The sequence below is a fragment of the Phocoena sinus genome, chromosome 3 (genome assembly GCF_008692025.1).
Source record: "Phocoena sinus isolate mPhoSin1 chromosome 3, mPhoSin1.pri, whole genome shotgun sequence".
Lineage (NCBI taxonomy): Eukaryota > Metazoa > Chordata > Mammalia > Artiodactyla > Phocoenidae > Phocoena > Phocoena sinus.
This window is the reverse complement of record NC_045765.1, coordinates 14392235-14409163: the sequence shown is the minus strand read 5'-3', so window position 1 is coordinate 14409163 and position 16929 is coordinate 14392235. Positions and strand designations below refer to the sequence as shown.

General features: G+C 49.8%; 2 protein-coding genes and 2 non-coding genes across 11 annotated transcripts; 3 read left to right on the top strand and 1 right to left on the bottom strand.

The window, feature by feature from the left end:
• The first annotated feature begins 35 nt into the window (after window positions 1-35).
• RACK1 (receptor for activated C kinase 1) lies at window positions 36-4666 on the top strand. The gene is made up of 8 exons (XM_032628102.1): window positions 36-274; window positions 1283-1454; window positions 1979-2126; window positions 2377-2472; window positions 2894-3004; window positions 3443-3583; window positions 4087-4197; window positions 4558-4666. Exons 1-8 carry the CDS (start codon window positions 166-168, stop codon window positions 4621-4623), a joined length of 954 nt encoding a protein of 317 aa, XP_032483993.1. The 5' UTR covers window positions 36-165; the 3' UTR covers window positions 4624-4666.
• Window positions 537-604, top strand: LOC116752414. Its single transcript, XR_004349486.1, has one exon. It is a non-coding gene; the product is annotated as a small nucleolar RNA SNORD95 (small nucleolar RNA).
• LOC116752405 lies at window positions 1740-1818 on the top strand. The gene has a single exon (XR_004349478.1). It is a non-coding gene; the product is annotated as a small nucleolar RNA SNORD96 family (small nucleolar RNA).
• Window positions 4667-5485: 819 nt separating the features above from the next.
• Window positions 5486-16545, bottom strand: TRIM41 (tripartite motif containing 41). 8 transcript variants are annotated; one of them, XM_032628071.1, is made up of 7 exons: window positions 14277-16545; window positions 10419-10514; window positions 8438-8701; window positions 7862-7884; window positions 7537-7664; window positions 6936-7111; window positions 5486-6290 (listed from the first exon to the last, which is right to left on the bottom strand). In XM_032628071.1, the coding sequence occupies exons 1-7, from the start codon at window positions 15084-15086 to the stop codon at window positions 6273-6275; spliced, it is 1515 nt and encodes a 504-aa protein (XP_032483962.1). In that variant the 5' UTR covers window positions 15087-16545; the 3' UTR covers window positions 5486-6272. The 8 variants fall into 8 exon arrangements, 7 of the variants coding, with proteins under 7 accessions (XP_032483962.1, XP_032483961.1, XP_032483958.1 ...); XM_032628070.1 differs by having other exon boundaries at window positions 6940-7111; XM_032628067.1 differs by having other exon boundaries at window positions 5486-7111; window positions 14277-16544.
• Window positions 16546-16929: the final 384 nt, after the last annotated feature.

Sequence of the window (16929 nt, the reverse complement as noted above, 5' to 3'; positions counted from 1 at the left end):
AGGGCGCCATTTTGCTCGGGAGGTCGGATATTTCCGGTTCCGGCGCGGAGCTGCTCGCTCTTTTTCTCCGCAGGGCCGCGGCAGGAACGTGTGTGTGTGGGTCGTCTCTCTGAGCTATCCAGTTCCATCCTTGTCGCTGCGGCGACACCCGCATCCGCCGCCGTCATGACTGAACAGATGACCCTTCGTGGCACCCTCAAGGGCCACAACGGCTGGGTGACCCAGATCGCTACCACTCCCCAGTTCCCGGACATGATACTGTCCGCCTCTCGAGGTACGGCTGAGGTGTCAGGTAGAGGACTGAGGGGTAGGGGGCGTTGCGCGCGTCGCATGACTGGGCCTGTGGGCCGCGAGGTGGGGTGTGAGTTGACCCCTGCCTACTTGTCAGCACGGCTAAACCCATGAGGCGTCCCCACTTGGCAGACTCCGAAACACGGATGGCTGCCGGGAGGGTTGCACGGTTGGGGGCTTTTTTAAAGTCTCTAGCACCCTAACCCGCGTGTGTGGCTGTGTGCCTAGGAGCCTACGGGTCGGGCGGCGCGGTGATGAACCCAACATGCCATCTGAGTGCCCATGCTGAAACCCAGAGGCTGTTTCTGAGCTGCCGCCCGGCCGTCTACTCGGTGGGAAGTGGGGGGACTCCACGGAGAACCTCGTGACATCAGTCTCACGGCTAACCCGGGTCTGCCCATTCTGCTCTGGGTTTTTCTTATTCACTGTGTACCTCGTTGCCTTTGGAGACTTCTTGTGCCTTGCGTTTGCGCCCACGCTATTTTAAAATGGATCATCTAAGGCTAGGATCATGTCTGGCACGTAATAGGAAAGCTTGTTGAGTGGAACGCGTTGCAGGGAGAGCAGGCAGTCCTGTAGCGCCTAAAGTGACTTCTAATTCCAGCACTTCTTGCAGCCCTCAGTAGTCTTTGGAGGCCCACAGCTAGTCTTCCCACACCCAGGCTGCTGTGTTAATGCACTAGATCTCAGAAAATACTTAAAAATAGACGTTGAATCGGTCTGAATCGCCAAAAGGGGCATCCATAACCTGGTAAAGTTCCACACACCTGAGTTAAATTCTCAGGGTACCACTTAGCTCTACTTGACTCTTGAATAGAGAGTCACTTGGATTTGGCTAGTAACTGCAGTCATAGCCTGTAGTTCCCCTACCCCCTAAACGCCCTTAATTAATCTTGTGAGCCCACCAGTCACCTTGAGGCATTATCCAGCAGGTCAGAGGGTGGGCTGTGGGGTTTCTGACTGGGTTTTCTTTTGTTTTACCTGCCCTTAGACAAGACCATCATCATGTGGAAGCTGACCAGAGATGAGACCAACTACGGTATCCCACAGCGTGCTCTTCGGGGTCACTCCCACTTTGTTAGTGACGTGGTCATCTCCTCAGATGGCCAGTTTGCCCTCTCAGGCTCCTGGGATGGAACCCTTCGCCTCTGGGATCTCACAACGCAAGTAGCTCCTCTGGGGCACTGGGGGAAAGCTGGGTAGAAATGAGGTAGATAATATCTGGAAGTGGTTTCCCAGGGGTGATGGGTTCGTTGTGGGAACTATAAGGCAGAGAATACCTGGAGAAGATAGTTGTGTGGCCACCCTCCTTGTTTTTAATGTTACACAGAATTGCTGAGGAGTGGTCTGGCCGAGCAGTTTTATCAGATATTGCACTTGGGAGTAGGCACAGTTTGACTGTGTTGTGTGCTGGTAGCTCAGTCTTTGGACGGTCAGGCATAACGGAGGATCTTGGTGATGAGAGGTGACATTGTCAACCAATCCCCACATGGGAGTGAGGACATGTCCTGCAATTCTGAAGGGATTCTCCGGCATATTCTCGGCCAAGGGCCTGCTGTTATCAAAGCCATGTCCAGGGTTGTGTGAGTGATGCCGCTCCACTGGGAGAGGAACCAGGCCAGGCAAACAGTCTGTGTAAGAATGTTTGCAAAGTCGGTCTAGAGAGTAACCACGTCCTTCCTTTCAGGGGCACCACCACGCGCCGGTTTGTAGGCCATACTAAGGATGTGCTGAGTGTGGCCTTCTCTTCTGACAACCGGCAAATTGTCTCTGGCTCCCGAGATAAAACCATCAAGCTATGGAATACTCTGGGTGTATGCAAATATACTGTCCAGGTAAAGTGAAGGCACGTGTAGGGAGTACATGTTGAACACTTTCTCCCACCCTTCTTAATGGGGCCTTTATATGGTGATGATTTCAAGCCTCATCTGGAACCTAAAGGGGTTCTGTCCATTTTAAAGGTTTGGATTCTGAAGGTATGAACACAAGACTGTCAACATCCCACGTAACTGAGGGGAGGGGTGGGGGGTCTACAGTTTCATGGGACAAGACAGTTTCTCCTTATTTCCTTTCCATCCTTTGCAGGATGAGAGCCACTCAGAGTGGGTGTCTTGCGTCCGCTTCTCACCCAACAGCAGCAATCCCATTATTGTCTCCTGTGGCTGGGACAAGTTGGTCAAGGTGAGCTTGGACCCAGGGTGTAAGGCCTTTTTCAACCAGAATGTGTTCCCACTGCCTCCCAGTTGGTCACTCTGAAAGCTTTGTTCCTCAAGTGACCATTTTCTTCTTGATATTTGCTCATTACAGGCCATTAAATTTTGATATTTGGTCTGAAGTAGCTAATTGGGAACCCAGAGTCCCTTGTAAGATGGCAACACATAAAGCTTTTTTTTTTTTCTTCCCCTCCCCAGTTTTAATCCTCATTGTCCTTATGTTGCCAAGACAGATTCTTTGACCTTTCTTTGTTACTGATAGAATGGAAATTGGCTATCCTATCCAGGAATACTTTTAAGCACGGTGCCATGCCTTTTATTTGAGCTGAGCCCTCTTGACCCTGATGGATCCCCAGGCCAGGTTCTTCACCTATGACCCACAATTCCAGGTATGGAACTTGGCAAACTGTAAGCTGAAGACCAATCACATTGGCCACACAGGCTACCTGAACACTGTGACCGTCTCTCCAGATGGATCCCTCTGTGCTTCTGGAGGCAAGGTATTCAGAGGCCGGGAGTCTCCTACTCATTGGGGGACAGTGTCTTAGAATACCTAAGATAATGAGATAGCAATTTAAGAGTAAATGTTTCTGAAGAATATTCTGAAAATGACATAGATATCGTATGCTCTTTAAAAGAGATCCTTTTCTGTGAAGCTGGTTTCTTAAAGTTGCTGATGAGATTAGGATCCTGTGTTTTTGGAGCTTATAGTGATGCATTTTGAAGTTGTCAGAGACTCTTGATAGGGTTAGTGAGGTGTCATGTATTAAAGGAAAAGCATACAGAGATAAATGTTTGATACTTGAGAAATTGGCTTTGGGGAGGTCAGGGTACTATGATAAGCAGTTAAGAATTAAGGCAGAATCTTGAGACAAGGTGGATGGGATTAACATCCTGGAAGAAGTCACATTGCCCTCACTTGTGCCTTGTCCACCCAGGATGGCCAGGCCATGTTGTGGGACCTCAATGAAGGCAAGCACCTTTACACGCTAGATGGTGGGGACATCATCAATGCCCTGTGCTTCAGTCCCAACCGCTACTGGCTCTGTGCTGCTACGGGCCCTAGCATCAAAATCTGGGTGAGTGTGGGCTGCAGTTGAGGCCAGATACCTGGCTCTGCAAGCCCTGGCAATGTTATTTCCCAATGTGTCATCTGGCTCACTGGTGGGATTTGAACTTCCTGAACAACTGAACCATCACACTGCCAGTGGATACCTGAGAAGAATGAGTAAAACTTCTTGGGATTGGGATTTGCAGTGGTGGTAGATCTTTGCCTACTGAAAAAGAAGGATGACCAAGTGTAGCAATTTACTCAACCTCAGCACAATTGACACTTCGGGTAATCCATTGTTGGAAGAGGCAGTCTTGTGCACTTTAGGATGTGTAACAGCCTCCCAGGCCTCTACTTCCCACAAGATGCCTGTAGTAAACTAGTGGCAAACAAAAATGCCTCTCGGCATTGCCAACTGTCCCCAAGGGGGAAAAAAAATTATTCTCTTTTGAGAATTACTGAATTACAGATCAGAGAGGCTTTTGAGAGTGGCATTGAAGTGCTGAGTGTCCGGTTTTACCCCTTCCCCAGGACTTGGAGGGCAAAATCATTGTAGATGAACTGAAGCAAGAAGTTATCAGTACCAGCAGCAAGGCAGAGCCGCCTCAATGTACCTCTCTGGCCTGGTCTGCTGATGGCCAGGTAAGTGGGTCTGTCCTCAGGTGATTCAGCTTTTAACCTTTCACACTTTCTGCTCGTCAGCCATTTATAAAACCAATGTCTTTGACATAAGTAAAATGATGGCTTATTGTCATTTTACTGACACAGCATCAGTAGGAAGATTGTGGTCCATGGGGCAGTGGTTACCTGTCTTCAATTAAGACCTTGATTAACTTCACCAGTTTACAAACCTGTGTGTGCTTACTGCCAGCTGTTGCTTCCTCTAGGAATACATAATCACCCGTGAATAGTAGTGGGTGATTAAAAAGGGCCATCTTTGTTGCAGTAGCAGGACTGTAGAACTCCATGGCTCTGATTTAACCTGTCATTTCTCCCTTGCAGACTCTGTTTGCTGGCTACACAGACAACCTGGTGCGAGTGTGGCAGGTGACCATTGGCACCCGCTAAAAACATGGGAGAGCTTTAAAAATTAAACTGATTTTCTTTTATAGTGAGTGTCTTCTCTGAAAACTTCCTGAAACTCATCAGGTTTGTGCAGTCTGCATCAGATTGGGGCTCTGGTTAAAAAGGTTTTGCTTTTCTTGTTTTAATCCTTTAAGGCAGTGCTCCCCGACCTTTTTGACAGCAGGGACTTGTTTCATGGAAGGCACTTTTTCCATGGACCAGGGTTTGGGGAGAGGTTGGTGGTTTGGGCGGTAATGTGAGCAATGGGGAGCAGCAGACCAAAGCTTCCTTGCTCGCCCGCCACTCACCAGAGGTTGGGGACCCCTGCTTTAAGGCAAGGCAACTCACCAGAAGAGCTGCTGCGTAATGACTCCTTTGCACTTCTTCCATAATTGAAGATTTAAAATAGTGTGGGATGGTCTGGAGGTGTTAATAAATATAATCACAGAGATGGCTTTTCCTCAAGTGGCAGCTAAATGACAGATGTGCAGCATATTGAGGTCTCTTACATACACCCTCCAACTCATAATGGCAATGAGTCTTTTCTTTGACTTCGATTTAGTGGGATTTCAACTAGATATAATGACATATAAAAAGACTTTGGAGATGTAGTGTGCCTGAGTCTTGGGCTCGAGGGCCATGGTATGGTATAAAGTCTCATAGCAGTGGTAGAAAAGAAGTGGCAAATGTTCTTCAAGTAGGTATTCTGAGGGGCCTGCCAGTAACAGGATGGAGGGGGGTAATAAGACTTAGACGTTAGTCTGTTGAAACAGAATCACACCTGATAGGGAAGGTACAATTAATCTGTCCTCCATTTGGTGGCATCTCCTTACTTTTACTTTTCTAAAGGAGTGGACTCCACAAAAGCAGCAAATAAACTTTTTATTTCCGCAACACAACCCATCTTCCCTTTCCCCCAGGAGCATAAATTGACCCCAGCCATCAAAGCAGAGGACAAAAGCTGATAAGTGACAGAAGGCAAAGGGTTACTAGAAAAATAGATTCTGCCCAAGGCTCTCCTCTCAGGGATTCAAATCCCTGTCCCCAGGCTCCCCTCCAGGGCTCACCAAATGGAGGGAACTAAGCAAAGAAGAGAGGCTGGAACCCTGACCAAAGAAACTCCACTGAACAAAAGGGAAAGGAGCCTGGCAGTGAAAAGACCTGAGGGTTTGGGGAGGGGAGGAGCTTTGCTCCTAGATTAAGTGCTGAAAAAAAGGAAGGGGGCGAGGAATAATTTATTGGGTGATGTGATGTATGGAGTTTTGATCATGTCGACCATTCCAGATCTCTCACTGAAGCTAAATTCTGGCCAGTCTATGGAGGTAGAAATTGGGGATGGAAGAAAAATTAGAATCCTTCGTACTTCCCCCAGAGAGTAGACTGTTAATTATCCAGGTCTACCCTTTTCCCAGCCTGCTTCCCCCAAAAAAGCTTCCAAATCCCTTAGCTAAAATCTGCATCAGAAAATGGAATTGGAAATGAGGGCTGTCATGAGTCTTGCCCAAATCCTCCAGTCTCAGAACTGACATGAAAGTTGAACAGGGATGGGGAAAGGGAAGTTTATAATGAGATTACAATCTCCCCTCATCCCCTACTCAAAAACTCAGATCCCTGGGCGGAGGGAGGGAGAGAAGACCAGGCAACTGTTCTCATCAGGGACCCATGCAGACCTGTTGGACAAACATAGTAGGTGAGAAGACTGAGCTGGAGGCTAGGGGAGTTCATTAGGCTCCTAAGGGATCAGCAGGGGCCTGGGGTCAAGGAGGAGCCGGAAGCAACGCAGTAACAAATAGAGGAGCCTTTGAGCTCCCAAATTTATGGGCTACTTTCCACCACCACCCGCCCCCCAGTGCTAACCAGAGGGGCCCCTGCGGGTGGCAGGTTGATCAAGGGCAGAGCTTGATACGGGTACCCTTGGAGAGCACCCGGAAGAAAGGGAAGACACGCTCGCCCAGGAAGGCAGCCGAAAAGGTGTGCACGTGAGCCAGAGTCTCTGCATTGTAGAAGCCCAGGCGCCCGGCCTCATAGTCCAGGTACACACCAAAGCGCCTTGGTTTCTCACTTGGGCTCAGCAGTGTCTGCTCCGTTGAGCTCTGTGCCTGGTAGCGTTTGCCATTGGTGCCCACACACCACACTTCCCGCTGGAGCAGGGGCTGCTGGGGCAGGTGGAGCCGGCGGCGGCGGTGGTGATGGCGAGAGGAGGAGCTGGCATCACCGCTGCCCACAGAGGACCCCCCAGAGCCCACCTTCTCCTTATGATGGGTTGATTCACGGGCAGCACCCACTGCCCAGCCCCGCCGCCCGCCCACCTCTACCTCCCAGTAGTGCCGGCCAGAGCGGAAGCCCTGGGCCCCCAGCACGCAGCAGTCTGCCGAGAAGCGCTTGGAATGGTCAGCAACCTCCTGCCGCCGCTCTGCCAGGCGGACCCCCCGGCGGTCAGGGGACAGCATCAGGGCCGGGTGAGCCGTGTCAGGGTCCAGCGTCAGGTCCACTTGGGAGGAGGGAGGACAAATATGCCGAGGCTGGAACGACTGTTCCCTGTTAGCAGCTAACTCCAAGGTTTGGCCTTTCCTGCTGCCCTGCCCTTCACCTCTCTCCCTCCCCACCATCCAGCTGTCCTCAGCTCCCCACCCCAACCTAGAGTCCAGGCTCAAGTTCCTAGGGGCTCTCCTTTCCCCACTCTGTTTTCAGGACACCAAAACACCATCTGTTTCCCTCTGGCCCCAGCTCTTATTCCCCAACACCTACCTGGGCTAGGACAAAAGCTACTCTTGGCTTGAAGCCCCCCCCAGTTGGCCTCCCTGTATCCTGCTCCATCTCAGTACCCACTATTCCCCCAGGGCCCAACTTCCCTCAGAACCCAATCTCAGGTATGTGAAGAAAAAGGCAAAGGAAGGTCAAACGTGACCTCCCTACCTCGGGCAGCCTGACAGAACATCCGGCTCATTTTCCTCACGATGGCGTCTGTCAGGAAGTCATGGCTATGGGGTTGACACGGGTCAGGGGACCAGACTTCTGGGGGCTGCAGCTGTACCTCTTCACACCTGGAGGAAGGGGACCGGGCAGGGGGTGGGACCATGATATTCCCAGAGGGAAGAGCAGAAGCTGAGGGGAAGGAGAGGGTCCAGGAGGCAGAAACTCGGGTCCTGGGGAAGGAAGGAGAGGAGCAGGATATCCAAGAGAGGCAGGGATGGGGAACCAGATGCCACTGGGTCACAAAGGATAAAGGGTGGGAACACACCTATTGAAAGTCTCCTTGATGTCCTGGGAATAACAGAAACAAAAAGAGGGAGAGGGAGAAAGAGACAAAGAGAGAGTCAGCTGCACAGGGATGGCTCCCTTCTCCCCATCTGATTCCAGCCAGAGAAAGAACTGAACTTGAACAACGGAGTAAGAAAAAGGACACAAGGCCCTCGGTGAACATGCATCCATCTCGACCACCCCTATGCCTCAGTATGCCTAATTTAACTCATCCTACTGTGGGCCCAACAGAATTTTCAACCCCAGTAAAAGGATTTTCACAATACGACTTGGTTATATTTTTCAGGATGTCACTGTCAAAAATTCTTTCCTCAACTCTTAAAACCCTCCTTCTACGAACAGAATCTTCGTTCTTTTCATTGCGTATAATCAACACACACCACATTTGGCATCCACTACTCTGCAGCCTCAAAAACCTTTTTGGTCTTCAGGTTAAATCACTGTGGGTTCCTCCCAATGAGAAGAGAGGCAGCTCTGGACAGGTGTTTGGTAAGCACCGCCTGACAGAGCAGACACAGGGTTCTGGAGGGTGGACAGGGAAGGGGCCATTGCTCACCTGGAGCAGCCGCAGGCCCCCCTGCTGGCTCCGCTCCTGGGCCTCAGCCAGCAGGCGGCTCAGCTGGGCAGCCTGCTCCGAGAGGCGGCTGGCCGCTGCTCCCGCGCGCCCCAGCTGAGCTTCGTGCATCTCTCGGAGGCGCCGCTCTAGCCCTGCCTGCTCTTCGGCCAGAAACCGTGTCAGCCGCCCAAATTCTGAGGCCACAGCTGCCAGCTCTGACTTCATCTGGCTCTGGGATGATGCAAAGGGGATGGTGGATACCACCTCAACACACAGAAACATAAACCTCCAATTTTGCAACTGCTGCCCCTCAATCCAAGGCAAAGGAGCCCTACATTCTGAATGGAAAAAGGGCCCTGTCCCCTTCCCCATCTCCTGGCTTTAGCAGGCACCACTTCCATGCTCCTGGCACACTGGTCCCAAACTCACCAACCAATGCCTGCAACACTTATCTCCACCCTGGCTACCTAACTTGACTCGTTCTTCAGGTCTAAGCTTAAACATTCCTAAGAGAAGTATCTCTCTTCCAGATCTAAATCAGGACCACCCTCATAAATATCATTGTATCTCCTCATGGCATATATCTCAATTTGAAATGTTGTATTTACAGTGGAGTATCTTTTAACATTGTCTTCACCCACTTCTTTGTAAGCGCTGCTGCCACAGGGTCCTCGGACCCTGGCACAGTGCCGACCACAGAGTAGGTGCTGGTAAGAAGTTTTTGAAATGAATAAAAAATTCAGGAATCAAGATATGAAATTAGGGTCCTGGCTATACCACTAAGGACCTTGGGAAAGTCACCCAATACTTCTAGATCAGGAGTCAGCAAACTTCTTCTGTAAAGGGTCAGATAATATTTTACACTTTATGGGCCAAGAGGCAAAATCATGGATATTATTATGTAGGTAACTTCTATATATAATGAGAGAAAACCTCTGCCCATTCCCACCCTATCTGCCTGGGCTGGACAATCCCAGATGATGGGCACACTTTTTGCCCAGATATAAGATGGAGACATTCTTAGGAAAAAGAGTAACAGGCCAGAGTGGGGAGGAAAGTCCTGGCTGGCCAAGTGGGTGAAGGAAATAGTTTCACTCTCTGTCCCAGTGAAACTCAGATCCTGACACCTCTGCACTCCAGGAGCCCAAAAGTCTCAACTTGGGCAGCTGGCTAGAAGCAAGATAACTCCCCAACTCCCAGACTCAGATTTCACCACTCAGTGCCTAGCAACTGCCAGCAACAGAGTCCCTAATGTGTAGGTGGCAATGAATGAGCACGGCCCCGGGAAGCGGCAAGGCTCAGCCACCCTCTCAGGGTGGCAGGCATTGGAGGGATGGGGGAAGAGGACAGACAGGAAGGATGCCCTAGCTTGGTCTCCAAAGCTCAGTGCCAGGCTATTCCAGTGCCTCCCGGCCTTACAAAAAGAGGCAGAGGTAAGGGGTGGGAATTCGGGGGAAAATATCTAAAAATACTCCTTGGGGAGGGGTGAGCAATAATTTTAAAAAGGCTTAGAAACACTGGACCGGAAGATACTAGGTCTCTGCAGTGCTAACATTCCTCCCCTCATGCTCAGTGCTGCTTTGCCCACCATTTGCCATCTATCCTGGAACCTGGAGCTTCTCTGATAGCTGATATCTGAATTTTGCCTTGCCCTCTTCTGACCTCTGTGTTATCTGGTGTGGCGGGCACAGCAGTATGGGGCAGCAGCTCTTGGGTTAGGGTGTCTGGGGTGGTAAACCTGCTCTGCAGCCTTGGGCCAGGCACCAACCCTCTCCAAGCTAAACCTGTTTCACTCCATTTTGGAACCTAGGAACAAACATGCCTCTTGATCCACTAAGGCCCCTCTCTCCTCACAACCCTGGGAAGGTGTCTACCTCTCTCCCAGGCCTCGGCTGCCCCTCTTCAGCGGATCTAGTCACCCCCTGTGAGAGCCCATCTTCCCTGCTCTGACCACAGAGCCCTGTCAAGGACATTCACTCACCTTCAACTCTGTCACCCGCCTCTCCTCCTTGGCCTTCATCTTCTGCACAGCCTCCAAGTGCTTCCTCAGTGGTTCCACATGCCCCTGCAGTTTGGCCTAAGGGAACGGGGAAAGGAAGATTAGAGGCCTGGGATGCGAGAGGCACCTGTTCTCAGAGCCCACATACCCCATTCTCCCATTTGGGGTTGGGGCTCAAAGCCTGATCACCATCACAGGTATCAAAGGAGCATCACACTCCCTTCCTCCCCTTTCTTCTCTTCAGATGATGACAAAGGCCTCCAACCCTCCACCTGCTCTCATGTACAAAGGCCTGGGTGTGCTCTTAAGGTAGGATCCTGGGACTTCCCAGGCAGTCCAGCAGTTAAGATTCCACGCTTCCACTGCAGGAAGCGAGGGTTCGATCCCTGGTCAGGGAACTAAGATCCCGCATACCATGCAGCACAGCCAAAAAGTAAAAAAAAATAAAATAAAAATAAAGGTAGGATCCTGATGACTACATAGCCCCACACTCAGAGTTGGAGTAAACCTGGCTTGAGCCCCTCACCACACAAAGTCCTCCCATATGAATGTTCCTACCTATAGTCCCTTCCCCCTCATAAGCAATCTTCCTCATAATTTTCATCTCTAAATACTCTTATGATGATTTTATGCCTGTGCTAAAAATCTTTCAACAGTTCTCCATGACTTGCAAAATATGAGGCTCTCATTGCTTCTTCATTTCTTGCCTCCCCTCCTACACCTCCCTTCCTACACCCCCTCAACATAGACTCTTAGTTTTAGTCACATAAAACTTGTCTTTTCCTGAGCATAATTCCATACCTTTATCCATGCCGTTCCCTCTGCCTGGGGCTGCCCTTCTACACTTAGCCCAAGGCATTCTTCCTTTAAAACCCAGCTACCTGACCATGTCCCTGATGGTCCCCAACTTCCTCTGTGATCCCAAGGAACGTGAATATGCCTTTACAATACTCCCCTGCACTGCAATCATTTACAAGTGTGCTACCCCCAGGACACACAGACTCATGGCAGCAGGAACCCCGCTTTACTTATTGTAATTTCTATGCTTCTCTCTGTCCACTGGCTTTATCTCCTACTCAGTTACTTGCTAAATGGAAAACAAATACCCTCTCCTCCTAAAGTTTTAACTCTCTCAGCAAATATGCTCTTGAGCTCTGTGTTCTAATCATCTGTAGCAAAATCTTTTGCTTTAACAGGCTGTTAGACTAGAATGGATGAGATAAGCCCAACTTTTGTGCTCTTTCCTTTTTTATGCCATCTACTCCTTCTGCCTTCTATGCCTTCTCCTTTTCCTTGAGGGGTAATACAGCATAGAAGAGCTCAAGCCTAGACTATGATCTGAACCTGAATGCAGCCCGAGGCAAGCCATGCTTCCAGTTTCCTCATCTCAAAAGGGGAACTGGGAATAACAGAATCTGCCTCACAGACACTATGCTTAGCACAGTGTCCGGCATGGAGCAAAAGATCAGTACTAAATGTTATCTAAAATTCCCTACCCAAGCCTCAGCTGCCAATGACAGCCTGACAATGACCCTTGATCCAAAGAGGTGAGTGTCCCAGAGCACAAAAGGTAGTTGTTGCACAGGTTAACTGGTCGAAGAAAAAAATCATAATAAAATTACAATCAATCCATAACATAAAAATAACATAAACTACACAAAATTTTGCCTTTCGCTATTACTATCTACTTTTCTCCACAATAATTTCAACTCTATTAAGTCAGAATTCATGATGCATAAGTTTCTCATTTAATATTTTTCCTAAATTGTTGACAAAAAATTCATACACACAAATCCAAATAGAGTACCATTTAAGAGAAAGTTTCAAGAACATTTAACTTTTTTGAAGCTTTATTTATACATCATTTGTGCATTATTACCTATTCAATAAGGAAATATCTCTACAAAACAACAATGTGCCAAGCTAATGCTAGTTAGTGTACACACCTGAAAAGAAACTACCTGCCTGTAAAATACCCTGTAAGTTAGAAAGGGAGTCACTCAAATTATCGTTTGACATAATGAAACTTATGTATTTGCATTTGCTGATCAGATTATTTGTGTCTATGTGGCCTCTCCAAATTGCACAGCTCTACTGGCCTGGCATTCAACAGCTATGGCTAACACAAATTAAAATCCAGTTTCAGAAGCTCTTCAGAAGAGTTCTGCAAGGGAAGGGTGGAGAAGGGGTGGAATGCCCATGGATATTCCGCCCTGGGATCCAGTTGACAAAGTGACTGCACATTGTGTGGTGAGTACAATTAACTAGAAACTGAGGGGATACAAAATGGAAGGACAAAAGGAGCTCACAATCTCCCCCAATAATGTAGGGCCTAAAAGGCAGGCGGTATTACCAGTTCAGTGATTCCCATACTAGCTTGGGCTTTCTAAAGATATTCTCCCTGTCACTGATTCAGAATCTCTAACGGTAGGGCACACTGTACTTCTGAAAACCTCCACTAATAATTGGGACAGTCAGCCACGTCTGACAATCGCTGTGTGCAAGGAATAGTTACTTGTCATGAGGGGTATAGGTCTGTATTAGCTGTATGTATCACTCACAGCTGAGAAGCTCTAGACATCTCACTCTAAAACTGGGGTAATGATAATAATACCTAAATAACGTTACTGTAGGAATCAGGGGAAGGTGTGGAAACGCAAGTCATAAAACAAAAAAGCTCTGTGCAGACTACATAGAAGAAGCTACCCTCTCCTCCTGGTTCCACTGCTACAAACCCATCTGGGCCTTTGCTAAATAATGTTACTTCTACTGGCTGTCTCACACACAAATCTCCTTTATCTGTGTCCAAAGAATCAGGATCAGAAGTAGGAGGCAAGATATTAACTAAACTAGAATCAGCCTCCAAGAAAAGTCACATGTCAGAAAAGTCAAACAAACAACAGACATCCAAACGGCGGTGACGCTGTTAACAGTATAGGCCGGTGGGGGGCGGGGGGGTCATAACCAAGTCCACCAGTTACTAGTAGCTGTGTGGCCCTGTGTATATTACTTAAATCTCTCTGTTTCCCAATCTGTAAAACAGGAGTACAAACCATATCAAACTCACAGGATTTTCTCAGTTTTAAATGAGACAGTCCATGAAAAGTGCTTAGTGCAGTGCTGGGGTACACACTAAGAAATTAAAGTTCAAAGACATTCAGAGACTAAAAGCCAGGTCTTCTGACGTAAAAACTTCTCCCTTTTTTCTGAATTCCCAGGAAAGGTAAGAAGCCCTGGCCACGACACCAGAATGATGCAGATCCACGGAGAGAACCAAGCCGTATCTTGGAGTGGGTGGGGAACGCCTTAGAAAGCAAGTGAGGAGCGTATGGGTCTGATACGAGTAGTCAATACTACATTCCTGCCCCTCAGAGCCCCTTCTTATTTGAGCCCCAAGTTCTTTCCATTGCTAGGGGTTTCAGTCCAAGACACATTTAAGAGTCACCCAGAGTTAAATGAGACTGGTAGTAAAGCCCTAGGGGCTTGTCACTTGCATTCCTATTACTTAGGGACAGTGGAAGTGTAAAAGAAGACAGAAGACAACGCCCAGAAGACAAAGCCCAGAGATATGGCATCACCAATTTTGCCAGATCTCCTTTGAGGAAGCCAGTCTTCCCTGGTCTTCTTCACTGTGTCTACTTTGTCTGTGTCCGGGATCCTTCTCACTCTAACCCATCCTGGTGCCAGTAAGTGCTTAGGTAAGGAGAATCAGCTCAACAGTACATGAGGTTCTTCGAGGGGGAGCCGGGGGGGGGGGGGCGGGGAAGACATGTTTCCTTTTCCCAGCTCCTCTTACTTCCTCTCCACCCCCACTCAACTCCCATCTTCTACTTCTCTCACCTTGTACTCCTGCACCACCTCCTCCAATGGCACCACGCTGTGCTGTTTGTGGCTCCTGGATTCTCGGCACACCACACAGATGGCTTCTTCATCCACCTCGCAAAAGAGCTTCAGGGCTTCTTGGTGTTTGGGACAAATGCCCTGCTCGTTCCCACGGCTCCCTCGACCAGGGGTTGGGTGCATCTGCCGAATCACCTGGACCATGTTAGCCAGCTGCAGGTTGGGGCGGAAGCTCCGCCTGGGAAAGCTCTTGCGGCACTGGGGGCAGGTGAAGCACCTCCGAGGGGCTGGAGGCGGGGGCAGTGGGGTGACGGGATCTAGCTCCTCTTCCTCGTCCTCCTCCAGCACTTCCTCCTCATCCTCCTCATCCTCCCCCCTCAGGTCCCCCTCCACGTTCCCCAAGTAGTAGTCCAGGTCTTCCTCCTCGTCCTCCTCCTCCCACACGTAGTCCATGTTTTCCCAGTTGGACCCGCCCATGCCACTGGTCCAGAACACACCCTCCTCTTCCTCCTCGACTTCCTCCTCCATGTCGCCCTCATAGTCTTCATCCCGCATGGGGGTGTCCCACCCCCCACCGGCCCCCACAGCCTCCACTTCCTCCTCCTCTCCGTCCTCCTCCTCTTCCTCCCGGTCTAACTCGTCCCTGTCCTCTTCATCCTCCCCTCCCCACAGCTGGGTTACACACACTCGGCAGAAGTTGTGCCCGCAGCCGATGGACACAGGGTCCGTGAAGTAATCGAGGCAGATGGCGCACACCGCCTCCTCCTGAAGGGTCTGCACAGGGTTGGGTGCCATGGCAACGGCAGCCATCTTAGTGTCCAGTCAGCCAGTGTAGACGGGCGGTGGGGAGCTGGGGGGCGGGGGGGGTCTTCCCTCTCAGACGCCCTGACGACCCAGCCCCACCCCCAGCCCTGCCTCTATACACCTTGCCTCAAGCGCAGCCAGAGAAATGTCCTCCCTACAACCCACCCCTCCGCACAGAGTTCCCTACTGCCAGACAACAACCGTGTCCCTGAGAGGGGAGGGGATACAGCTGAGCGATACCCCCAAGTCCCTCAGGTGGCCCTGAGTGCAAATCTACCCCAAAGCTCCCCTGGCCTCCTCATAAACCCCCGCCCCTCCTCACTTCCTGGCTCCGCCCCCTCATTTCCGTCCCCCCAACACTTCCGGTGCTGCGAGCCACCCAAGCTCGCGAGTTCCATCCGCGGTCACGCTACATCCCTTTCTATCCCTCTCCCCGCCCTTACCCGCCCCGGGCCCCTGGGTGACAGAAAACGGTGAGAAGACGCTCTAGCAGGCACTCGGGAACAGGGCGGGAGACCTAGAAAGACAGAGGCGCACGCCTCTGTGATGCGAGGGAGCAGGGAACGCAGACGAAACAGAAAGCTCGGCCTCCCCCATCGCCCGCCACTGGGGATAAACTTCGGGGGACGGTGGAAGGGCCTGGCGCCCGTCTGCTCTCAGTGCTATGACCGCATCGGCCCGGCGCCATCCTACCGACCGGACACAGAGAACTGCAGCAGGGACTCCGCACCGCCGATGCCGGAAGCGGAGGGGCGGCGGTCGGTGAGCGCCCTGAAGTACTTCCGGCCCTTCTAGGCGAAGGACTTTGTTGTTTGAGGGCTCTGAGCGTCCCTCCGAGACTAGGGGGCGGGGCCTGTAGAAGTTCGGTGGAGGTGGGACCGGAGACCCTCCCCCTCCTCCTCCCCTCTGTAGTTGGCATTTACACACCCATTTTAGAAACTGCGGTCGGTCACTATCGCATCGTTTAGATGAACTTTCCTAATTGCCATCAGTAAAGGAACGGTTGCAAATCATGACATGCACTTTCACACATTGGAACACTTTAGATATAAGAAGGGAATCCTCTTCAAAATGTACAGTATTCTGAAGTGAAAAAAGCAAGGTGCTGAATAGTGTGTAGAGTATATCTGTAAAAAATGGGGGGGGAATAGGATGTTAAATGTATGTAATAGCTTTATAGTCTTGTGTTTACTCATAAAGTAAGGGCAGTTCCTATCTCAGAGGGCTTAGTGAAATTAATGTAATGCAAAGCTATTAGAATGTTGCTTAGCACATGGTAAGTGAGATACAAGTTTTAGCTACCCATTATTATCATCGTCGTCGTCTATCTCTGGAAGAATACTAGTTTCTCTGGGAAGTCTGAGGATCCAGGATAGGAAGGACACTTTTCCGTAAATGTCGTTGTGTGTGTTTTGAATTTTGAACCATGTCAATGTATTGCCTTAAAGAAAAAAAAAAAGTTTATTTCCCCAAGTGCTGTCGATTCATTTAACACTTTCTGAGCTGTGCCCCACGCGTGCTCCACGCCCAGAAAACCTCGAGGTCTTTCTTCGTGGAGTCTCAGTCTAAGAGCAGGGACTCGGAATGGGTTTGCGGAATTGATTTTACTTGAGAGAATCCTAGGGGGCATGTAGAACGGCATCAGTAAAGATAAAGATACTGCTGTGGTACTCAGAGCAACTCTGCCAAATAGATTATTTGTGCAATAGAAATAATACTTGATGCTTTAAAATATATATATATATATTTCAATTAATTAAAAAAATTTTTTAAAACTGCGGGGAAAGTTACAGGACCTGTGTCCATGTACAGAATCCCCAGCGAGTGTCGGACGCTGCGCGATAGAATT

Bases quoted from the DNA above. Each gene is read 5' to 3' on its own strand.
- RACK1 (XM_032628102.1), top strand. From the start codon at position 166: ATGACTGAACAGATGACCCTTCGTGGCACCCTCAAGGGCCACAACGGC. The intron at 1,455-1,978 runs GCAAGTAGCTCC...CCTTCCTTTCAG, and splicing joins CGCCTCTGGGATCTCACAAC to GGGCACCACCACGCGCCGGT. The intron at 4,198-4,557 runs GTAAGTGGGTCT...TCTCCCTTGCAG, and splicing joins CCTGGTCTGCTGATGGCCAG to ACTCTGTTTGCTGGCTACAC.
- TRIM41 (XM_032628067.1), bottom strand. From the start codon at position 15,086: ATGGCTGCCGTTGCCATGGCACCCAACCCTGTGCAGACCCTTCAGGAG. The intron at 7,665-7,861 runs GTGTGTTCCCAC...CCCTTCCTCCAG, and splicing joins ATCAAGGAGACTTTCAATAG to GTGTGAAGAGGTACAGCTGC. The intron at 7,112-7,536 runs GTAGGGAGGTCA...CCTCCTCCCAAG, and splicing joins GTTCTGTCAGGCTGCCCGAG to TGGACCTGACGCTGGACCCT.